The sequence below is a fragment of the Phyllobates terribilis genome, unplaced genomic scaffold, assembly GCF_046119375.1.
Source record: "Phyllobates terribilis strain yellow unplaced genomic scaffold, ASM4611937v1 Scaffold_1__5_contigs__length_1240528914, whole genome shotgun sequence".
NCBI lineage: Eukaryota > Metazoa > Chordata > Amphibia > Anura > Dendrobatidae > Phyllobates > Phyllobates terribilis.
The window spans coordinates 1030579161-1030604738 of record NW_027362761.1 but is presented as its reverse complement, the minus strand read 5'-3'; the positions used below and the strand labels follow the sequence as shown (position 1 = coordinate 1030604738).

The 25578-nt window shown below is 46.6% G+C and overlaps 1 protein-coding gene across 1 annotated transcript in view; it reads right to left on the bottom strand.

Annotated features, from left to right (window-relative positions):
* Positions 1-25578, bottom strand: part of SPMIP2 (sperm microtubule inner protein 2) — a 52857-nt gene that overhangs the window by 3573 nt on the left and 23706 nt on the right. The window contains exon 4 of the mRNA XM_073656477.1: positions 19715-19876. Within this exon, the coding sequence (XP_073512578.1) occupies positions 19753-19876 (124 nt within the window). The 3' untranslated portion in view covers positions 19715-19752. The remainder of the gene's footprint in view (positions 1-19714; positions 19877-25578) is intronic.

Sequence of the window (25578 nt, the reverse complement as noted above, 5' to 3'; positions counted from 1 at the left end):
ACTCAACAAACAAATCTCTCCTAAAGGTCCTAGGCACAAACAACCTCCCATGGGGAGTGTTAGATGGGGCATTCTCCTGAGCTTTAAAAATCTCATCCTCCAAAACGGAGTCCAAAGCAGCAATCACAACACCTTCTTGTAAAATGCTCTCCTCCTCCTCCTCAGCACTGACCATAGGAGAAAAGCTGCGAGACAAAGCATCCGCTTTAACATTCTTGGTACCCGGGATGTAAGTAACGGAAAAATTAAACCGCGAGAAAAAAAGTGCCCACCTAGCCTGACGGGCATTCAAGCGCTTGGCAGCATCAAGATAGATCAGATTTTTATGATCAGTGAAAACCTGAATGGGAAATTCAGCACCTTCCAAGAGATGACACCAGTGTTCAAATGCGAGTTTAATAGCCAGAAATTCCCGATTACCAATATCGTAATTAAGTTCAGTCTCAGAAATTTTTTTTGAAAAAAAAGGCAAAGGGATGTACTCCATCCTTGCTTTCCTGAGACAACACCGCACCGACCCCCACAGAAGAAGCATCAACCTCAACCAAAAACGGCTTAGTCACATCAGGCTGCATAAGGATGGGAGCAGAGGTGAACCTCTCCTTTAGAAACACAAAAGCTTCAATGGCCTCAGAAGTCCACTGAACCGCATTAGCACCTTTCCTGGTGAGATCGGTCAGTGGTTTGACAATAATAGAAAACATTTTTAAGAATTTTCTGTAATAATTGGCGAAACCCAAAAACCTCTGTATCGATTTTAAACCAATAGGCCTAGGCCATTCCTGCACAGCTTGAACTTTAACCGGGTCCATCTCAAAACCTTCACTGGAGATAATGTAGCCCAAAAAACTAATTCTCTGTACAGCGAACTCACATTTCTCTAGCTTAGCAAAAAGCGAATTGTCCATTAATAACTGTAAAACCTCACGTACGCTCCGCCAATGAGACTCCAGATCAGGCGAATAAATCAGAATGTCATCCAAATACACAACCACATTTTTGCTGATCAAAGGTCTAAGGATGTCATTAATAAGATTCTGAAAAAATGCTGGAGCATTGGTAAGACCAAAAGGCATAACCAGATTCTCAAAATGACCCACAGGAGTGTTAAAAGCAGTCTTCCATTCATCACCCTCCTTCATGCGCAACAAATTGTATGCCCCCCGGAGATCAATTTTAGAGAACCACTTGGCCCCCACTAACTGGTTAAACAAATCAGGAATCAATGGCAGTGGGTAAGGATTGCGTACAGTAATTTTATTAATCTCACGAAAGTCCAGACAAGGACGTAAACCGCCATCTTTTTTTTTAACAAAAAAAAATCCAACAGCCACAGGAGACTTGGAAGGCCTAATGTGACCGGCGGCCAAGCTCGTCTGTATGCCTCCAAAGCCTTTCTCTCAGGAATAGTAAGATTAAATAAACGACTTTTAGGAAGAGTCGCTCCAGGGACAAATTCAATGGTATAATCATAGTCTCTATGGGGAGGCAAAATTTGTGACTCCTCCTCAGAAAAAACTCTCCAAAAATCCTGAATAGGTACAGGTAATTCCCCTTTTTCCACCGCAGCAATACGTCCGTTACAACACTTGTCATAACATTTAGGGCTCCAGGACTTAATTTCATTGGTAGACCAATCCAGTACAGGATTATGCAATTTTAACCAGGGCAACCCCAATATTACTGGAGAAGGCAAATTATTCAATACTACCAAATCCAAATTCTCTTGATGAATACCATTAATAGTGAGGGGAAATTCACAGACCTTGTGAGTAACACTCTTCAAGGGAGAGCCATCAACAGAAACCACAGCAATAGGGGATGACAAAGGTTTAGGTTTTAATGTAAGTTTTTCCAAGAATCCCCCATCAATCACATTCAGAGTAGAACCACAATCCACAAATACCCGAAATTCAATTAATTCTTCCTGAGCAGTGGTAGTAGTGACTCACCCCCTGGGCCATGTTGCAGTGCGGCGCACGTGTGCGCGGGGGAATACCCGGAGCCGGATCTGATGGGGGTTGTAGTCTCCGAGTGGCGGGGACCCGGTCCGTGCCCAGGGTGGTCAAACCAAGTGGCAGTTATTGCTATGATGGTATTAGTGTCCGACTACGCCACCCGTTGAATGCGGTTATGAAACCGCCGCTGCAGGGCAGACCGCTGAGGCCGGTGGTATGGTTGTGCAGCGTGGATGGTATAACCCCCAACGGGAGGGGTATAGCCTCAGGGCAGCTGGTGAAGCAGGGAATGATGATAGTGGTAGTGGTGGTGTGGCAAGGAATCGCAGAGACTTGTAGTGCAGGTTTAAAGCTTTACTCACAGTTGGTGTTCAGATCACTTCGGCCAAGAGTGACCACCCGAGCCGTGCTGCGTCCACCAGGTGCGGGACTCGGCCAACTCCCAGGCAGTTCCAGAGCGTGGTCCTGAGCTCCCCTCTCCTCCTTCCTACTGGCCGTCCCCACCAGGGATCCACCTTTGTCCGGCTCCCTCGGGCCTTTCTCTCTCTCTCTCTCTCTCTCTCTCTCTCTCTCTCTCTCTCTCTCTCTCTCTCTCTCTCTCTCTCTCTCTCTCTCTCCTGTTCTGCCAACCCTTCACCCGTTAACTCGTGGGATCTCAGGGTTCCCTCTCTTCTTGCGTCTCTGGGCCTTTCTTGGTGTTCCTGTTTCTCCTTCTTCTTCTTTCTCTCTCTTTCTCTCTCTCAGGCCTCCTCTCCAGGCCTGGCTCTGGAGCTGGGCCCAGACTGAGCCACCGCTCCCTGTCAGCCCTCTCTGGCTGAGCTCCTCTCTAGACTGACTCTCCGACCCAAGATGGTGCCCCCCTTATATACTCCCTTCTGACACCCGAGCCCAGGTGACTAGCACCCAATGGGCTCCTACCTATGCCTAGAGTCCCTCCCCTCTCTGCTCCTACACCACTGGGATGTTCCTCCCCCCCCCCCCCCACTCCAGCCAGGGACAGAAGCTGTCGTACCTGCACATCTATCTGGTGGGAGTACCGTTGGTCTGTCCCCCGGAAATGGGGTGAGTGTAGTGCATGCAGCTAACTGAGCTCAGTTCCACACTCCATCCTTACCCGGGAGTGGAATACCACACCTCTGGATCGAGGTGCAATACCCCTGTAGCAGCCGAGTCCTCGGGGTGCTACATTCCCCCCTGGTAAATCGCAGCACGTCCTCGGGCTGGAAAAGAGTAAAAGCAAATTAAAACATACAAAAATTTTAAAGTGTACACTCGCATGTAAGACATATTAACTTTCAATTATCCCTTTATGGGAGGTACTCTGTTCTTCTTATCGTTACAGGTATAAAACATTACGGAAATATTATCAGACTTTCTGCACACACTTATAAAATACCATTAACTCTTTTAGCATCATATAAAACTTTTTCATATAAAACATTCTTGACCAACACGTTCTTGATCTCTGGCCACCGTGCAACTTGCGACCAGGTAAAGTGCAACGGTCACTAATTTCGTGATAGAAAAAAAACAGTTCTTATAAAACCAGTAGGGGGCGCTTTAAGAAGCGCAACTATTTACAGGGTGTGGCCGCTCTCAGTCCTCGGCCAGTGGGGATAAGGGAGTGGCTGCTCACAGTCCTCAGCCTGATTAGGGATAGGGGCACACAGGAAACAGTTCCACGTTAGTCCCAACGGGGACCACACTCCAATTAGCAGCATGACAGGTACCCCGACGGGTAACTATGTACAGTTTCAGTTACCGTTCATTAGTAACGACGTCCTCCTGCTCCTTCCTGAGGGTAGTCTTCAGACCCGTCCGGGTCCTCTTGGTCTTCCTCATACTGCAACTCCTCCTCAGTCAGCCGGTGTACGTGAAGGGCGTACGGTCCTTTAGCACACTGATGCCGGGTGAAGGCGACCACATCACCCAGGTAGAGGTCACGTCCACGGTGTCCCTCCGGCAGGTGGCTCTCGACATTCCTGCGGGTGACAAAGACGTCGCCGGGGGTTCGGTGATCCCGGATAAAGCCCCAGCCATTCTCCAGTTGAAACTTTATTACGGTCCCGGTGGCGCGGGGACCGTGGGCCGTACGGGGGTTTCGTCGGGCCCGGCGTTTCTGCTCCGCGCTTTGGGCCTGCAGCTGTTCCTCGCGGATCCGCCTCTCTCGCCGTTCTCTCCCAAAGACCTCCAGCTGTTGACGGCAGCACTCCTCCCGCCGGGCTGCGGCCGCCCGGGTCTCCTTGGTGAACCCCATGAGGTCCTCACCGGTCGGATCCCATGCGAATTGGGCGTCTTCCAACGGGAGCGGGACAATTTTGGCGGGTACCGGTGCCGGGATCAGAGGCTCACACAGGGGCCGTTCCCTCCGGAGTCGGGGGTTGATGTACTCCGGTGGCCACACGAAGGGCAGCCCGTCCGGGCTAGTATGCTGCGCGAAGAGATCTTCGCCCAGGGGCAGCACTGTGGAGGTCAAGGGCGCTGTGGGGGCAGCGGCGCCCGGATGCACCAGGCCTTGCGACCAGGCCGGCGGCACAGTGGAGGTAGAGGGCGCTGTGGAGACCGCGGCGCCCGGGGGTACTCGGCCCTGCGACCAGGCCGGGGGAATCCTATTTGGGTCAAAGGACGGCACTGTTGAGGAAGAGGGCGCTGGAGGGGCATCAGCGCCCGGGTTCACCAGGCCTTGCGACCAGGCCGGTGGCACTTCTTGCTTCGCCGCGCTCAGGGTCAAGGGGCGTGGCGTAACAGAGGGCGCGACCGCGGCTCCTGCCGCTTGAGGCCTAGTTGGGAGCGTCGGCGGTGCGGCAACGGGCACGGGGAGTATGACTTCGGGCTCTGCAACGGGGAGCTGGGGCAGGCTTACGACTACTGGGCACGGGGTGATGACGTCCCCATTACCTGCTTCCTTCCTTGCAGCTCCCTCCGCGGCGTCGTCTCCGGCCTTCGTCCCTCCTGCACCATCCTCAGGGGCGGACATGCCCCACGTTGCGGGTGGCGTCCTCTGCTGGCGGGTTCCAGCCTGCTGGGCCATCTCCCTTCTCCATTCGGCCAGTGCTTCCTGCTGTACTCGGGCCATCTTCCGGGCCAAGGCCTCCAGCGCGGTCTGTGCACGCTCCCGATCTCTGGGGAGTTGTGCCAGGATCTCCACCAGGCCTTCTGGGGTGGCGGCCTGCAACAGGCTCCGAACCACGGGGTCGGTGCTGCTCGACTCTTCCTCCATCCCCGGGTGCGATCTGTCCAGACTCCTCCAGGCCGCACCCATCTTCTCAGCTTTATTCCCTATCCGCCCCCATTGGGAGTGGTCCCGGGGCATCTTAGTGACAGTCAGTTTCAGGGGCAGACCCCCCACTCTGATGGACATCTCCATTCTTGTAGTCTCGGCTGGTGGGGGCGGTCTCTTCCTTTGGCGCCACTCTGGGGCCATGCCCACGATGGGAGGTGGTCTCTTGCCACCCTCTGGCACGCCCATAATGGCGTCCGCTCTGCCAGGGCGGGAAACCTTCTCAGATGGCGGGAATCGTCTCCTGATGGCGGGAAACTCCGCGGATGGCGGGTAAAGGCTGCAAATGGCGGGCAAACGGCGGGAAACGACTCCGGACGGCGTCTGATGGCGGGAACCCTCCGGAATTGGCGGGAGACTTCTTTTTGAGGTACATGTTAACTTTTCTTCAGGCACGCAGTACCCGGTGGTTGCGGGCACGTAATCCTGCCGACTACGCCAAAGTTGACTCACCCCCTGGGCCATGTTGCAGTGCGGCGCACGTGTGCGCGGGGGAATACCCGGAGCCGGATCCGATGGGGGTTGTAGTCTCCGAGTGGCGGGGACCCGGTCTGTGCCCAGGGTGGTCAAACCAAGTGGCAGTTATTGCTATGATGGTATTAGTGTCCGACTACGCCACCCGTTGAATGCGGTTATGAAACCGCCGCTGCAGGGCAGACCGCTGAGGCCGGTGGTATGGTTGTGCAGCGTGGATGGTATAACCCCCAACGGGAGGGGTATAGCCTCAGGGCAGCTGGTGAAGCAGGGAATGATGATAGTGGTAGTGGTGGTGTGGCAAGGAATCGCAGAGACTTGTAGTGCAGGTTTAAAGCTTTACTCACAGTTGGTGTTCAGATCACTTCGGCCATGAGTGACCACCCGAGCCGTGCTGCGTCCACCAGGTGCGGGACTCGGCCAACTCCCAGGCAGTTCCAGAGCGTGGTCCTGAGCTCCCCTCTCCTCCTCCTACTGGCCGTCCCCACCAGGGATCCACCTTTGTCCGGCTCCCTCGGGCCTTCTGGTGGTGAAACCTTTCCCGGCTTCCCTGACCCTATACGTGGTTTGCCTTCCTGGTGGATGTGGCGAGGGGTCGCGCCAAAACTTGACCACGACCTCCGGTTCCTGGCTAAGGATAATTGGCCTCCACCAGTTCGGGATCCGGTACCCTGTTCTGCCAACCCTTCACCCGTTAACTCGTGGGATCTCAGGGTTCCCTCTCTTCTTGCGTCTCTGGGCCTTTCTTGGTGTTCCTGTTTCTCCTTCTTCTTCTTTCTCTCTCTTTCTCTCTCTCAGGCCTCCTCTCCAGGCCTGGCTCTGGAGCTGGGCCCAGACTGAGCCACCGCTCCCTGTCAGCCCTCTCTGGCTGAGCTCCTCTCTAGACTGACTCTCCGACCCAAGATGGTGCCCCCCTTATATACTCCCTTCTGACACCCGAGCCCAGGTGACTAGCACCCAATGGGCTCCTACCTATGCCCAGAGTCCCTCCCCTCTCTGCTCCTACACCACTGGGATGTTCCCCCCCCCCCCCCACACTCCAGCCGGGGACAGAAGCTGTCGTACCTGCACATCTATCTGGTGGGAGTACCGTTGGTCTGTCCCCCGGAAATGGGGTGAGTGTAGTGCATGCAGCTAACTGAGCTCAGTTCCACACTCCATCCTTACCCGGGAGTGGAATACCACACCTCTGGATCGAGGTGCAATACCCCTGTAGCAGCCGAGTCCTCGGGGTGCTACAGTAGCAGATAGGAATACTCCCTTTGTATTTAAACAGGCAATACGGGCATAACTGACCATTTTTTTTTCTTTGTTCATACGAAGCACACAGTTCTTAATAAAATGACCAGAATTTCCGCAATAGAAGCACAAACCTTCAGAAAGCCTGCGGTCTTTTTCCTGAGAGCGGGGTGTCATCGCCCCAATCTCCATCGGCTCTCCTTTGTCAGCACAAACCCTCTCAAGACTTGGAGCTGACATAGCAGAGGATTTGCTCTCATTAACCCTTGCACGCAGTCTCCTGTCCACCCGTATAGCTAATTGCATAGCCTCCTGCAAGTTTCCGGGTGTGGGATAAGCAATCAGCAAATCTTTAACCCTTTCACCTAGCCCCGCCAGAAACAAACTTTTCAAAGCTGAATCGTTCCACCCCACCTGGGCAGACCACCGACGGAAGTGAGAACAATACTTTTCCACATTACCTGATCCCTGCCTCAAACGTCTCAATTCAGACTCAGCAGATGAGACACAATCAGGATCATCGTACAACAAACCCAAAGCAGAAAAAAAAACTATCCACTGATCTAAAGCACGGATCACTAGGTTGGAGAGAAAAAGCCCATCCCTGAGGATCCTTGCGCAAAAGTGACATTATGAACCCTATGCGCTGTGATTCATCACCAGAGGATCCGGGTCTTAAACGAAAATACAATAAACAAGCATTTTTAAAAGAAAAAAATCTTGTTGTTCACCAAAAAATAGATCAGGCAGACGTACCTTTGGCTCTACTAAATGTGCTCCAGAACAGCTACTCACGTGTTGTTGGAGCTCGGCCACCTCCAGAGAGAGTCCCTGCAAGCCTTGAGCCAAATCTTGAACCGAGACCATGATGGAAACTGGAGGTCTTTCCTTAGAGAAATTTTTTTTTTGGGCTGGACTTACTGTTATGATCTGCTACAAGCACTAAGGAAAGACAGGAGATCTGTCCCTACAATCGAACTAAACTGGATCCCTACGATGTAACGGGGAACCTGATCCTGCGATCAGACCCGCTAAAGTCCTCGGCTAGTCTGTACGAAGACCTATAGAAGCAAGGGAGGAATCCCTACAAGAACTAGGGACTGGGATAAAGTTGGACACCTCCTAGCAGAAATTGTAGCAGTCAAAGACAAACACACAACAAAGAACATAGAGGTCCGAAGACCTAGCAAAACTAACAGAGAACGGTAACAGAGCACCAAGCTAGCTCAAGAGTAGTAAATACAATGAAGTCCAGCAAGGCCAGGAGGGCGGAGCCGGATTAAATAGGCAAAAATGGTCATGTGACCAGCAAACAAGAAAAAACCTAACAGGAGAGTTCTAACACTGTCCACACTGCCAAAAGTACCATTCCCTGGTTTAAAAACAACAGTATCACTGTGCTTGATTGGCCAGCAAACTTGCCTGACCTTAACCCCATAGAGAATCTATGGGGTATTGTCAAGAGGAAGATGAGACACCAGACCCAACAATGCAGACGAGCTGAAGGCTGCTATCAAAGCAACCTGGGCTTCCATAACACCTCAGCATTGCCACATGCTGATCGCCTCCATGCCACGCCGCATTGATGCAGTAATTGATGCAAAAGGAGCCCCGACCAAGTGCATTTACTGAACATACATTTCAGTAGGCCAACATTTTGGATTTTAAAATAATTTTTCAAGCTGGTGTTAAAGTAGCTCATAAAAAAGGACAAGAATTTAAAAAAAAAAATCACGGAAAAAAAAACAGCCTTACCAACATCAGGTCAGATTACCCTCATGAACATGAGGGACTGCCGCGTCCTGCTTGTGCTTTGGTAATTTGACCTGGTGTTGGTAAGGCTGTTTTTTCTGTGTTTTTTTTTATTTATTTTTTTAATTCTTGTCCTTTTCTGTGAGCTGTTTTTAATTTTAGCGTAGAAACTCGCAAGTATGAGGACCCTTGGCGTGGGTTGCGAGCTTGCGTATTTTGGCCAAAATATCGACCAATACCTCACATAATGTATTTATCTTATACAATATTTTTCATCTTTTTATTTCACATTTTCCATTTTTTGAAGGATGCGGCCAAGCCCTTTATTGTTGGGTGGGTGAATTGGGGCTTCTATCCTGTATGGTACACGTATATAGTGCCAGGCAGCCCGCTCGATTTAAAATTATGGGCATCATTAATGGGCTGTAAGCCAGATACTGTGCACCACACCGATCTGTGTGACTGGCGTCCTATACAAGCTGCAGTTGTGTGCATTTCTGATACTACACAGCCATTCACATATCTGCTAATTCATGGAAGGGGTGGCTGTCGCATCAGTATTTTGCACCTGTGCTGCCCCCACCTTTATCATGGGGGTCTGCCACGTCCTGCTTGTGCTTTGGTAATCTGACCTGGTGCTGGTAAGGCTCTTTTTTTGTCTCTGGTGTTATAAAGTATTCTAATTTACTGAGATAATGTGTTTTCATTGGCTGTAAGCCATAATCATCAACATTAACAGAAATAAACACTAATGAGTTTCACTTTTTGTATTGAGCTGAAATAAATTAACTTTTTGATTGATATTCTAAGTTAGCGAGATATGTATGTATATATGTGTGTATGTATATATGTGTATTTGTATGTATGTATATATGTGTGTGTGTGTGTGTGTGTGTATATATATATATATATATATATATATATATATATATAGTACAGACCAAAAGTTTGGACACACCTTCTCATTTAAAGATTTTTCTGTATTTTCATGACTTTGAAAATTGTACATTCACACTGAAGGCATCAAAACTATGAATTAACACATGTGGAATTATATACTTAACAAAAAAATTGTGAAACAACTGAAAATATGTCTTATATTCAAGGTTCTTCAAAGTAGCCACCTTTTGCTTTGATGACTGCTTTGCACACTCTTGGCATTCTCTTGATGAGCTTCAAGAGGTAGTCGGGGTCCTTTTGGTGCAAGCAGCCGGGAGATGAGCGCCTCGCGCCGCCTCATCTCCCGGCTGCATCGCCGCTGACCTCCGTCAGGCAGATGAGCCGCTAATGGCCGCCATCTTTTTCTCAAATCCCGCGTCGCTGATTGGCCGCGGCCGGACCAATCAGCGACGCGCGATTTCCTGGACAGACAAGACAGACAGACGGGATAAGACGAATATATAGATATATATATAGATTGTAATGCAGCGGCATTACTGCTATGGTCCAGGGGGTGTGCTCTAGCTGACCATTTACTTCCCCTCAGGTGACTGATCACATGACTGTGACATCATCGCAGGGGTCCTGTGTGCACTAAAGGATATATAAATCCTGGTGGTTTGGAAACAGGGTGAAAGGCGTGAGGCCTGATACCTGTGTGTGGGACACCATTAGCCTAGAGAGGCTGGAAGAGAGAGGCCTGGTGAGGCCTGGTGAAGCCTGGATGGCAGAGGCTGGATCTAGGATACCAGTAGCCTTTTTGAAGGCATGTGGCTTGGAGACTACGTCTGGGAAGCCTTAAAGCCCCTGCAGTGGCAGAACCGAGCTGAGAGAAGCAGCTAAAACCCGGCAAAGGTAAAAATGCTGCTTGATGTGGACATTTATATTGTTACCTTGCTGAAGGCTGTATCGGGAGCCAAGTGGACATATCTGTCACTGGAAAGGCTCTTGGACATTATATGTGTAACATGCCTGTGAGCCACTGAGATGGACTATGTTATGTGCAGTTTATGATGTGTAATAAACTGCTGGACTGTGAAATACCGGAAAGACGTTGCATGTGTGCTTTAATTTATCCGGTGAAGCGAGTACCCCCAGTGTGATGAATAGCGCTACCTCACATGTGGTGGAGAATGCGGGCAACTGCAGCCAGGTTGCTAGGGGTAACGGCACAGGACGACGAGTGTGGATGTAAGCATCTTGCTGTAACTCGGCTTGGTTACGAAAATTGTCGTCGCACCCAAACCTGGTTTGCTGTGGCTCGGTGGGGTCACGAAAATTAAAAAATCTTGCTGTAACTCGGCGGGGTTACGAAAATTGTCGTCGCACCCAAACCTGGTTTGCTGTGGCTCGGTGGGGCCACGAAAAATTTTCCGGGAAGAGCGGTGTGAAGTGTCTAATGTGAACAGCGTACCGCGATGGCTGTGAACGGAGCAGCAAATGAGACTGAAGCTATTGAGCGATTAAAGTGCTGGTTAAAATCGCAACAGGTATTTGAGAAACGTCTACAGGACATGGTGCAGGAGCTGTTGGCACCGTATAGAATGGCGGCAGTGGACCATTCTGTGAACTCTCCGGGGGCGCCAGTATTGTCCCAGAGTGCCCGGGGAGGTGGTAAGAGATGTTGTGAACTGAGTCCTAAGACTGTTGCGGGGTTTTTTGTTAAAGTACCCCGTTTAAGTGTGGTTGTCCAAAAGGGGGCGTATTTTCAAAAGAGCGTGGAGTATAGAAAACCAAAATTTGTTACTGGTTGTGGGTTGGTACGGCCTAAAAATGACAATTTGACCGTTGATTACGGGGTAGCTCCACTAGAAGGGGTTGACGTCAAGGTGGGAGGTGACTTGCTGGTCCACGACACCATGGGGAGTGAGACAGACCCCACAACTGACGGTGACGCTATGAAAGTAGAAAGAGAGTTCAGTCAGGAGGGGCTAGACGAGGGGAGAAAGTCCCCCCCTCGTCGTCGACGTCGTAAGGGCCACAAAAAGGTTGCTCCTGTAGTCTTTGCTGAAAGTGAAAATAAAGAAAATGTAATGCTGTGTGCCTTTGTTCCAAGTGTTGATCCTCCTTTAGAGGCAGAAGAGGAGGTGACGTTGCCTGTAGCAACCTCCGGTACAGTACTGAGACAGAAGGATCAGGATCTGACAGGCTCCAGCTCTTGGTCATGACTGGCCACCTCCTCTTTCAGGGCTATCAGGCAGCAGTGCCAGGGTGATGGGCAGCAAAAACTGGAGGAAAGCAGCGAGGAAATCAACAAATGGAAGGAGATGTTCCAGAAAATTAAAGAGGATCTCCGCAGAACCCAAGAGGAGGTTGTTCGGTTGCAGTTTGACAAAGCGATGCCTGAAGATGAGCTGTGCGAGATGAAAGATCATTTCTCCCTGATACAGTTAGAGCTGATGCAGGAGAAGCAAAGGCTGGATGAGGGTCTACACCAGAGGGATAGGGAGCTATCTGCCTTAAAAGGGGCGCTGCAGGATGAAGTTTCTGGACGTGATCAAGACCTAGAACGACCGCGCGAACAGTTCAACCAGGAGCTGTGTGAATCCAAGAAGGAGCATGGTGAACTAATGAGGGAGCTGCAGCAATTCCAGGACCAAGTAAAACCTCTAATGCAGGAGAAGGAGCGGCTGGTGGACTCTCTGTACCAGCGAGACCGGGAGCTATCCATCCTGAAAGAGGCAGAAAAGAGGCATGAAAAGTTCAATAGGGAACTGCAACAAACTAAGAGAGACTATGAGGATCTCCTCAAGGTTAAGGAAAAACTAGAGGATTTTAAGGCAGATGCAGAGCACAGGCGCCAAGTGATTGAGACCACTCTGCAGGACACCCGTGATGTAAATGATGATCTCCGCAGAAAGACCCTAGGTCTGGAAGCTCAGGTGAAGGAGCTGCAGACATTCTGTGATAATCTCCAGAGGGCAGAGATGTGCCTTAAGGAAAGAATCAGCAAGATTTAAGCTGAGCGGAAAAAGATGAAGGAGTCTATCGGAGAAGCTACAGACCAGGGCCAGGAGTTGGCCATTGGAGATGGGAGGTATGAAGCAAATACCTCCTGGAATAAGGCGAGCTTGGATGATTTGGTGGATGTTAGAGCCGAGATCAAGGAGTTGCTACAAGCCCATTTGAAGCAAGAGAAGCTTGAGAGACTGGCTGTTGAGAGCCGAGTGGGCGCATTGGAGACAGTGAGGTCTGAAAGAACTCTACTGTTAAAGGAGCAGTTGAAGCAGGAAGAGCTTCAGAGATGGGCTGCTGAGAGGCGAGTAGCTGAGCTAGAGGAAGAAGTTTTCGAGCTCAAAGGTCGCCTGGCAAAGTATCACTCAGTGAACGAGGCCTTCTTGGAGAAGGAAAAGGGCAAACAAGTTGCACTTACTCCTTTATACCATGAGAAGGTGGACCTAAGGAGAGCTAAGAGAGTGTTAACAGAAGATAAATATGAAATGGAAGTGGTCATGACGAAAATTCGTAAATTTGTAGCTGTGAGTCAGCTCAGGGGAAGCATACAGGGTGAAGAAGCTGAAATTCAGTTGCCCCTGAAACCTGAGCTAGATGATCGTTTGGAGACCACTGGTGAGACAGAAACCTCTCGGTACAAGTGCCTCGTAGATGTACCCGAGGATTTGATAGAAGAATGCACCAGTGAGTCCGTGCATGAAGAGTTTAAGAAGGCCGTGGGAGCCTGTAAGGTGTACTCTACCTCAGAAGCTAAACAACTGGTGGTCCTGTCCACAACCGAAGTCACAGTGAAGAGGGTGGCTATCCTAAGTGACATGCACTGGCGATGTATTCGCACAAAGCGGTTTGTCCGGTTGAAGACGGAACAAGCCATTAGACAACTGGAGCTTATGAGAAAAGCTCAAAGTCTGCATGAAGAGGTCATCTGGGTGCCTCATGCTCTGGTAAGAAAGCTCATTGGGAGAAATGTCCAAGTCTTGCAAATGATGGTAAAGAAGTCTGGTGTGATGAAAGTAAGCAGTCCACGTGATCGTCAGGACTGGATACCAGATGAAGACGGCATGGTGTTATTCTCCGCTGTAGGAACGGAAGAAAATCTTGCATATATACGCATGCTGATGGAGTACCGAGTGACCTACCTGCGAGAGGTAGAACAGTTGAATCTCGCCAGACTACGAATGGAAAGGCAGCATCGCCTGAGCAACAGAAGATGGCAGCCGTCTAGAAATTGTGAGACCAGACAGAGAAAGGGCCCCCTAAATAACAGAACAGCTACAGCTGAAGTTAGAGACCTTTCAAGATGTCCTGAGAGTAGTGGGCGTGGGTTTAGAGGTAGTGAGACCTCCAGCAACTCAGGTCTGAGAGGCCCATACAAACGACCCAATAGAGGACGGGACAGTACGGAGTCAAACCGGACCTTAGATACCAGGGCATGTGAGTCACACTGCTTTATGACTGACCGCTGGGAGCGGGGGAGACCTGACAAGGTTATGACTGACCGCTGGGAGCGGGGAAGGTCTGACAAGGTTACGACCTGGAAATGTGACTTGACGAAGTCAGTGACAATGACAGATGGTAGGTCCTTAAGGAATGGGCTAATGTTGATGACTAATGTTCCAGGGGCTGAGCAGCGCAATTGTCAAGTACATGGTCTCTGTGTGAACTGTGGGTTATAATGTGATTGTGTATATAATATTATGTGTTCAACCCCACAATTTTGAACAGAGGGGGGGGATATGTAATGCAGCGACTTGCGGCATTACTGTAATGGTCCAGGGGGTGTGCTCTAGCAGGCAAGTGGCTTGGAGACTACGTCTGGGAAGCCTTAAAGCCCCTGCAGTGGCAGAACCGAGCTGAGAGAAGCAGCTAAAACCCGGCAAAGGTAAAAATGCTGCTTGATGTGGACATTTATATTGTTACCTTGCTGAAGGCTGTATCGGGAGCCAAGTGGACATATCAGTCACTGGAAAGGCTCTTGGACTTTATATGTGCAACATGCCTGTGAGCCACTGAGATGGACTATGTTATGTGCAGTTTATGATGTGTAATAAACTGCTGGACTGTGAAACACCGGAAAGACGTTGCATGTGTGCTTTAATTTATCCGGTGAAGCGAGTACCCCCAGTGTGATGCATAGCGCCACCTCACTATATATATATATATATATATATATATATATATATATATATATATATATATATATATATATATATATATATATATATATATATATATATATATATATATATATATATATATATACAATTTATATTGCATTGTGAAAGTATTCGGCCCCCTTGAACTTTTCTACCTTTTGCCACATTTCTGGCTTCAAACATAAAGAGATAAAATTCAAATTTTTTGGGCAGAATCAACAACAAGTGGGACACAATCGTGAAGTGGAATGAAATGTATTAGATATTTTTACACTTTTTTAACAAATTAAAAACTGAAAAGTGGGGCGTGCAATATTATTCAACCCCTTTACTTTCAGGGCAGCAAACTCACTCCAGAAGTTCCGTGAGTATCTCTGAATGATCTACTGTTGTCCTAAATGACTGGTAATGATAAATAGAATCCACCTGTGTGTAATCAAGTCTCCGTATAAATGCACCTGCTCTGTGATAGTTAGGCTATGTGCCCACGTTGCATTTATGAAGCAGAAAATTTCTGCTGCATAAATGCAAGTCCTCTCCCGGAAAAACGCATGCGGAATTCCGCACGCGTTTATCGCGCATTTTTCGCGCGTTTATCACGCGTTTTCCACATGCGGAATTGCCTTGCGTTTTTTATGCATTGGACAAAGGCAATTCCGCTTGCGGAAAGGCAAAATTAAATGACATGCTGCGGATTTTTGAACGCGGCATAAACGCTGCGGAAAAATCCGCAGCATGTGCATAGAACTTGCGGAATCCCATTGGGGAACATGGGGTGCGGATATACATGCGTTTTTCAAGTGTTTACGCTGCGGAAATTCCGCAGCATATACGCTTGAAAAATGCTACGTGGGCACACAGCCTTAGGCTATGTGCCCACGATGCAGAAATGAAGCAGAAAATTTCTGCAGCATTTCTGCATCTCCCTGGCAAAAAAAAAATGCATGCAGATTGTGCATGCGTTTTTCCTGCAGAATACATGCGGATCCACATGCGGATTCACATGCGTTTCCGCATGCAGATTGACAAGCGCTTTCCAGGCGATAGCATCACTTGGAAAGTGCTTGACAACTAGGTCACACTGTATAAATCCATGCAAACAGCATGGATTTATACAGTGTGACCGTAAAAATGAAAACAAATAAAGCTATACTCACCCGGCGTGTGCAGCAGCACTCGTTCCTGTCTGGTTCCCGGCTGCCGGCATATCGCGAGACAGAGCGGTGAAGGGCCTGCGGTCACATGACTGTGACGTCACCGCAGGTCCTCAAGCGATGCCGGCATTCAGAGAGAAGCCGCTGGACAGGTGAATATAACTTTATTTGTTATTTTATTATTTTTTTTACAGGTACAATGGTACCTAGGTCTGGATGAGAGTCTCCTCTCCTCCAGAACTGGGTACCATCCGCACATAGAGACGCATAGAAGCCACTTGTACAAATGTACAGTCGCGGTTTCTATGTGCTTCAATGCAAGTCAATGGCGGGAGTTCCGCTGCGCTTCCGCAAAATTAAATGACATGCTGCGGATTTTTGTACGCAGCATAAACGCTGCGGAAAGATCCGCAGCATGTGCATAGAACATGCGGAATCCCATTGGTGACCATGGGGTGCGGATTAACTAGCGTTTAACAAGCGTTTACGCTGCGGAAATTCCGCAGCATAAACGCTTGAAAAACGCTACGTGGGCACCCAGCCTCAGGGTTCTGTTTCAAGTGCAGAGAGCATCATGAAGACCAAGGAACACACCAGGCAGGTCCGAGATACTGTTGTAGCGAAGTTTAAAGCCGGATTTGGATACAAAAAGATTTCCTAAGTTTTAAACATCTCAATGAGCACTGTGCAAGCGATCATATTGAAATGGAAGGAGTATCAGACCACTGCATCTACTAAGACCCGGCCGTCCCTCTAAACTTTCATCTCGAACTAGGAGAAGACTGATCAGAGATGCAGCCAAAAGGCCCATGATCACTCTGGATGCAGAGATCTACAGCTGAGGTGGGAGAATCTGTCCATAGGACAACAATCAGTCATACACTGCACAAATCTGGCCTTTATGGAAGAGTGGCAAGAAGAAAGCCATTTCTCAAAGATATCCATAAAAAGTCTCGTTTGAAGTTTGCCACAAGCCACCTGGGAGACACACCAAACAAATGGAATAAGGAGCTCTGGTCAGATGAAACCAAAATCGAACTTTTTGGCCACAATGCAAAATATTATGTTTGGCGTAAAAGCAACACAGCTAATCACCCTCAAAGCACCATCCCCACTGTCAAACATGGTGGTGGCAGCATCATGGTTTGGGCCTGCTTTTCTTCAGCAGGGACAGGGAAGATGGTTAAAATTGATGGGAAGATGGACGGAGCCAAATACAGGACCATTCTGGAAGAAAACCTGTTGGAGTCTGCAAAAGACCTGAGACTGGGACGGAGATTTATCTTCCAACAAGACAATGATCCCAAACATAAAGCAAAATCTTCAATGGAATGGTTCAAAAATAAACGTATCCAGGTGTTAGAATGGCCAAGTCAAAGTCCAGACCTGAATCCAATCGAGAATCTGTGGAAAGAGCTGAAAACTGCTGTTCACAAACGCCCTCCATCCAACCTCACTGAGCTCGAGCTGTTTTACAAGGAAGAATGGGCAAGAATTTCAGCCTCTCGATGTGCAAAACTGATAGACATACCCCAAGCGACTTGCAGCTGTAATCACAGCAAAAGGTGGTGCTACAGAGTATTAAATCAAGTGGGCCGAATAATATTGCACTCCCCACTTTTCAGTTTTTAATTTGTTAAAGTTTAAAATATCCAATAAATTTCGTTCCACTTCACGATTGTGTCCCACTTGTTGATTCTTCCCCCAAAAAATTAGAAATTTCTATCTTTATTTGAAGCCAGAAATGTGGCAAAAGGTAGAAAAGCTCAAGGGGGCCAAATACTTTCACAATGCACTGTGTGTGTATAGGTATGTATGTATGTGTGTGTGTGTGTGTGTGTGTGTATATATATATATGTGCGTGTGTGTGTATATATATATATATATATATATATATATATATATATATATATATATATATATATATATATATATATATATATATATATATATAGTACAGACCAAAAGTTTGGACACACCTTCTCATTTAAAGATTTTTCTGTATTTTCATGACTATGAAAATTGTACATTCACAGTGAAGGCATCAAAACTGTGAATTAACACATGTGGAATTATATACTTAACAAAAAAGTGTGAAGCAACTGAAATTATGTCTTATATTCTAGGTTCTTCAAAGTAGCCACCTTTTGCTTTGATGACTGCTTTGCACACTCTTGTACAATTTTCATAGTCATGAAAATATAGAAAAATCTTTAAATGAGAAGGTGTCCAAACTTTTGGTCTGTACTGTGTGTGTGAGTGTGTATACATATACGTGTGTGTGAGTGTGTATACATACAGTATATACACTGCTCAAAAAAATAAAGGGAACACTCAAATAACACATCTTAGATCTGAATGAATGAAATATTCTCATTGAATACTTAGTTCTGTACAAAGTTGAATGTGCTGACAACAAAATCACATAAAAATCATCAATGGAAATCAAATTTATTAAGCAATGGAGACCTGGATTTGGAGTCTCCCCCAAAATTAAAGTGGAAAAACACACTACAGGCTGATCCAACTTTGATGTAATGTCCTTAAAACAAGTCAAAATGAGGCTGAGTATTGTGTGTGGCCTCCACGTGCCTGTATGACCTCCCTACAACGCCTGGGCATGCTCCTGATGAGGTTGCAGATGGTCTCCTGTGGGATCTCCTCCCAGACCTGGACTAAAGCATCCGCCAACTCCTGGACAGTCTGTGGTGCAACGTGACGGTGGATGGAGCGAGACATGATGTCCCAGATGTGCTCAATCGGATTCAGGTCAACCGCACCAGCATATGGTCTCACAAGGGGTCTGAGGATCTCATCTCGGTACCTAATGGCAGTCAGGCTACCTCTGGCGAGCACATAGATGGCTGTGCGGCCCTCCAAAGAAATGCCACCCCATAACATTACTGACCCACTGCCAAGCCGGTCATGCTGAAGGATGTTGCAGGCAGCAGATCGCTCTCCACGGCGTCTCCAGACTCTGTCACGTCTGTCACATGTGCCCAGTGTGAACCTGCTTTCATCTGTGAAGAGCACAGGGCGCCAGTGGTGGCTTTGCCAATCCTGGTGTTCTGTGGCATTTCTTTGGAGGGCCGCACAGCCCTCCATGTGCTCCATAGGAAAAGAAAATCCCGGCACTCACGTGTTGATAATCAGTTGATTTATTCCACAACTCACACAAGACGTTTCAGCCTGTCCAAGGCTTTTTTCAATTGTGCTCCAGTCTGCAGTGAGCATCCACATGTTTAGAATTACTGTAGCGAGAACAACTCCATTTATGGGGTGCATGTCTCCAGAAGTACAGGCTGGGCACAATGTATATGTGCAACACCTGCGTATACTTTTTTTCCTTGAAAACTCCTGTGGGGCCAAAATAGTCACTACACCTGTAGATTAATTCATTGAGGGGAATAATATCCAAAGTGGGGTAACTTCTGTTCTAGCAACTTGACGGCACTAGGAATGGTGCCTATTAACTATTTATCCAAATGTTAAATGACGCTCCTTTCTTTTGGCCAAACAGTTTTTGACTACATAGTTTGTATCACAGCATTTAGCAGCAATTGCAGAACAAATTATGAGGTTCATTTTTTCCACTGCTACTTCTCTTGCAGAAGAAAAATAGAACTGGACCTGTTCCATACATTCCTCACAGCATGATTGGATAACCAAGCTCTTACTATCTGCGGTGTCTATTACCTAGCCTATAATATAACCTCTAATGTGAAATTTCAGAAAGAAATATTAAATTGGGTAGCAATCACTGTACTGAACAATGTAATACGGACTTTGCATTTGAAAGAGGGTTACCTGCACTAAAGATGGAGCTAGACAAGGAGTGTATCGTATTATTCAATCATTGGTGCCCATTCCGATTCAGGATTGCAGTAATCAATATCTCTGTCCTGAGTCCATGCTAGAGCTGATCGCGATCCAGATCCTTGTGAATCAAGAATGCGGGGCAAAGGCTGCCTGTATTATAAAAAAAAAAGCATTTGATGGATTAATTTTTTTCATTCCCCAAAGTAATTTAAAGTGAAACTGTCCAACAGGTTTACTATTGAAACGAAACTAGTGGTATGGCTGGAGGGGCATAGTAGAACAGTAGAGCAAAAATACAAAACTAATGAATGACTATCCATGCGAACGTTTGAATATGTTCTTATGGAGCGGCTCTCAATTAAGACTCCTAGATGGAAGTCCTGCGAGACTGAAAGCTTTCTATGATGTCCGAGTACACTAACATGACATATGACCATGGATTGTCATGCCTTCTAACCACTAGATAAATAGTAGAAAAATTAAAATATAAATGCCCACAGCAGCCAGAGATGCAGATGTGTTATGTGCAGCATGAGACGGGGCATTATCATACATGAAAATGATCTCGATGGTCCAGATGGATGGAGTGGAGGATGGCTGGTTGATGGACACCCCATGCAAACACGGCTACGGCGCCAACAAGGAGGAGGTGGAGTAATGTTTTGGGCTGGAATCATGGGGAGAGAGATTGTCGGCCCTTTTAGGATCCCTAAAGGGGTAAAGATGAACTCCATAATGTATGTTGAGTTTCTCAAACAGCACTTCCTGCCATGGTTCAAGAAGAAGAACCGTGCATTCCGCAGCAAGATCATTTTCATGCATGATAATGCCCCGTCTCATGCTACACATAACACATCTGCATCTCTGGCTGCTGTGGGCATAAAAGGGGACAAACTTATGGTGTGGCCCCCATGCTCCCCTAACCTCAACCCTATTGAGAACCTCTGGAGCATCATCATCAGGAGTGTCTATGATGGCGGGAGGCAGTTCACATCTAAGCAACAGCTCTGGGAGGGTATTCTGTCCTCAATGCAGAAACCATCCAAAACCTGACAAATTCAATGGACGAGAGAGTTCAGAAGCTCCTTTTGAGCAAGGGGTCCTATGTGCAAATGTAACATCACCTAGAATAAAGTTTTGAGTTGAAAACTATTTGATTTCAGTTTCTAATAACCTGCTAATGCTTATAATTTCAAAAATGACCATTTTTTTGTTCTTTATTAAAATGAAAAGGTTGAAAACTCTGCTGTGCATAATAATTTGGAACTTGCATTTTGAGTGCAGTTTGAGTTTTTTATTTTTTAAAAAATATACTGTTATCATAGGCAGTTTGTACAAAAACCTTTCAATTGTACTCTAATAGTTATTTGACTGGAAAATTACAATGACTGCAATTCATATAGGTAATTTGGGAAAATCTGAGAAAATATTTGCATAAGGCTATGTGCCCACGTTGCATTTATGAAGCAGAAAATTTCTGCTGCATAAATGCAAGTCCTCTCCCGGAAAAACGCATGCGGAATTCCGCACGCGTTTTTCGCGCGTTTATCACGCGTTTTCCACATGCGGAATTGCCTTGCGTTTTTTATGCATTGGACAAAGGCAATTCCGCTTGCGGAAACGCAAAATTAAATGACATGCTGCGGATTTTTGAACGCGGCATAAACGCTGCGGAAAAATCCGCAGCATGTGCATAGAACTTGCGGAATCCCATTGGGGACCATGGGGTGCGGATATACATGCGTTTTTCAAGCGTTTACGCTGCGGAAATTCCGCAGCATATATGCTTGAAAAATGCTACGTGGGCACACAGCCTAATAATTTGGAACACAGTGTAGTGGGGGGGCATTATACATTTCAGGGACTAATGCAGGGGCCATTGTCCAGCTTGAGGACTAATGTGGTGGCCATTATACAGTTTGGGGACTAATACAAGCGCCATTATACAGCTTGGGGACTAATGCATGATCCATCATCCAGCTTGAGGACTCATGTGGGGGCCATTATACAGAGTGGGAACTAATGTGGGGCCACTATAGAGCTTAGGGACTTATGCAGGACCCATCATACAGTGTTGTAGCTAATGTGGGACCATTATACAGCTTGGGAGCTAATGTGGGGGTGTGCATTATACCGGTTGGGTGATAATATGTGGGCCATTATACGGTCTAAGGGCTATTGTGGAGTCCTTATACTGTGTTTTGAGGCAACAGTGAGGGCATTATACTACAGTGGCTTGCGAAAATACTCCCCCCCCCCCCCCCCCCCCCCCCTTGACATTTTTCGTGTTTTGCTATCTCACAACCTGGAATTTCACTTTTTTTTTTTTTTGAGGGTTTGCATCAGTTCATGTAAAGAACATGCCTACAACTCAACATTTGGTTTTCTTTTTATTGTGAATTAAACAACAAATAGGACAAAATAACTGAAAACTTCAGTGTGCATAACTATTCACCCCCTAGAGTCAGTACTTTTGTAGAGCACTCTTTGGCGGCAATTACAGCTGTAAATCACTTTAGATAAGTCTCTATGAGCTTTCCAGATCTACCCACTGGGATTTTGCCCATTCCTCAAGGCAAAACTGTTCCAGCTCATTCAAGTTAGATGGTTTCCTCTGGTGAACTGCAATCTTCAAGTCTGACTACAGTTTCTCAATTAGATTAAGGTCTGGCCTTTGACTAGACCACTTCAAAACATTTACACGTTTCCCCTTTAACCACTCGAGTGTTGCTTTGGGTCTTTGTCTTGTTGGAAGGTGAACCTCCATGACAGACAGAAACAGGTTTTGCTTAAGAATATTCCTGTATTTCGCACCATCTATCTTCCCCTCGAACTGGACCATTTTCCCTGTCCCTGCTGCCGAAAAACGTACCCAGAGCATGATGCTGCCACCACCTTGTTTCACTCTGGGGATGGTGTTCTTGGAGTGATGAGCTGTGTTGGTTTGCAGCCAGACATAGCATTTACCTTGGTGGCCAAAAAGTTCAATTTTGGTCTCATCTGACCTCACAACCTTCCTCCATACATTTGGGGAGTCTCCCACATGTCTGTTGGCAAACTCAAAATTAACCTTACAATTTTCGTGTGAAAGTAAAGGTTTTTCTTTCTGCTACTACCTCTATGGAGTGTACAGCTTATTATGGTCGTATGGACAGATAATCCAGTCTCTGCTTGGGAACTCTGCAGCTCCTTCAGGGTTACCTTTGGTCTCTGTGCTGCCTTTCTGATTAATGCCCTCCCTGCCCAGGCTTAGTTTTGGTGGGTTTGTTGTGGTACCATGCTCTTTCCATTTGATGATAATGGATTTGATGGAGCTCCGGGGATCATCAGAAATTGGGATATTTTTTTTTTATAACCCAACTCTGACTTGTACTTTTCAACAACTTTGTCCCTGACTTGTTTGGAGATATCCTTGGCCTTCTAGTGTTGTTTGGTTAGTGGTTCCTCTTTCTTAATGGTGTTAAAGCCTCTATGGCCTTTCAGAAAAGGTGTGTATATACTGACAGACCATGTGACACTTAGATTGCACACAGGTCCTCCATCCATCCCAAGAATAGGGGTCCCAAGTTTCCAGTGTGAATGGAGCAGTAGTGCACATGCTCGACCACTGCGCTTTCACTTTTATGAGACTGATAAAATAGTTATCTTCATCAGTTCTGTAGAAGTGAATGAAGCAGTGTTTGAGCATGCACATGACCACTGCATTTACAGGGTAAGCTTTTTGGCGCCCTACTTTAGACATTTTTAATATAGGTTGTAATTTCTGCATCATGCTGTCATTTTTAACTTCTCAGCTTTATTGTTGTTCTAATAGGTGCAAGGCTTGTTACTAGTAAATCACAGATTTGCACATTAGGTTAAGACTAACGTAGAGAAAAATGGAAAAATGTCAGTATATTAGGAAACGCTCACTTCCTCTCACTCTCCTCATAGGAGTTTCCTTCTCTGCCAGCAGGTGGCCCTAGAGAGCTGTATCATGTGTATCTCCTTTTTTGCCTGTGACATCACAGAAGTTTCCTAATAGATCCCATCTGGATTTTGATCCTCACAGACAGGTCAAATTAAACATAAATATTTTTCTTCCACAATACAGCATTCCATTTGTTCCTAGTCAGTAGAAAGAAGTCTGAAGTCCAAAACATTTTGCAAACTAATCTCTCAAATATTTTTACACAATCTTAGTCATCATTTTTAGTTTCAGCACTATGAAATTGTTGGAAATAAAATATTCATTTATTTTGGTGTCAGAGCATTGGAAATAGCTGCAGGACTCACACATTACTAGTCTACTGCAAATGATATCATAGTGTGACGTAATTTGTTTTTAACTCTTAACGGCAACCTGTCATCAGATTCACACTGTCAGAACCACGGACACCGTGAATCACAGTCCCGGCCGACTATTCAAAGTAAGTTTATTCTGAAACTCTGCAGTATTTCAGAGTAAAACATACCTGGCTGCAATCACGCAGCCAGATTCTGATTCTTTCTGCCCGTGGTTCAGGCAGCATGCCTCTGATGACAGGTTGCTTTTAATATGTTAATCAATATTTATTTTTTAATATAAATACGTGAAGTTTTTACAGTCCAATCTCCGTTTTCATAGTAAGATCTGGATTGCATCACTGTCTTCAGCAGATGGGGAAATAGTGGAGTTCTGCGTATATTAGGAAAGTGTTAAGAAAGCTTAAAGGGGTATTCCCATCTCCAAGATCCTATCCCAATATGTAGTAGGTGTAATAATAATATTAGCAAATACCTCCAATTAGAAATGTAGTATAGTATTTTTGATTCGCTATATCTCTTTCCTCATGTGCAGGCATTGCAGGACCTTAGGTATCCATGGTTATGACCACTAGCAGCTAGATAACTAACTGTCACTTTATCAGTGGACATAACCATGGATACCTAAGGTCCTGCAATGCCTGCACATGAGGAAAAAGACATAGAAATGTAGTACAGTTCTTTTGATTCGCTAATTGGAGGTATTTGCTAATATTATTATTATTACACCTACTACATATTGGGATAGATCGTGGAGATGGGAATATCCCTTTAAGTTTAATAAACGTAAAAAAAAAATGTAAGAACCATACACCCATGTGTTCTGCATCCTGGATAATGAACACCATTCTGAATGTTCTTTTTAATCCACATGTGCATTTTCAGATCGATCCAAAAGAATCCTTGTGATTTTACTAGTTCTGCTACTAGTTATATACACTGTTACTCCCTTTTTATCATTAGTCGGGTCTGGACGGCATAAAGATGACAAACACTATTGTAGTCTTAGTGCTTTTCACACATCTGATTTTCCACGCAGATCAAAGGTCAGCAAGAAATATCTCCCACTCTGGTCCAATCTGAGCCCCAAACTCTCCCATTTACAGACATGTTGCTAGAGACACCTGGGAATTAACTCCTCACTCTTGGGCCATTCATCAAAACAGATGACACATGGATGAAAATTGTTTCATTACGCAAATTGAAGGGGTTTACCAGGACCTTAACATTGATTGCCTATCCCTAGGTGGGGGTGCGACACCCAGCAACCCCGCTGATCAGTTGTTCCCGGTATTGGCTGGTACTGCTCAGTTATGGAGCTCCACAGTACAGCTCCGTCAACAGAATAGTGGCCGGGGCCAGGTACTGCTCATCTGCCACCTGTTCAAATCAATAGCGAGTGGATGTGAAATACCCGTCCGCGGCCACTATTCCATCGATGGAACTGTGCAGCTCCCTAACTGAGCAACAGCTGATCAGCGGGGGTGCCAGGTTTCACACCCCCACCGATCAGACATTGATTACCTTACCCTAAGGATAGGCCATCAATGTTAAAGTTCCTGACATTC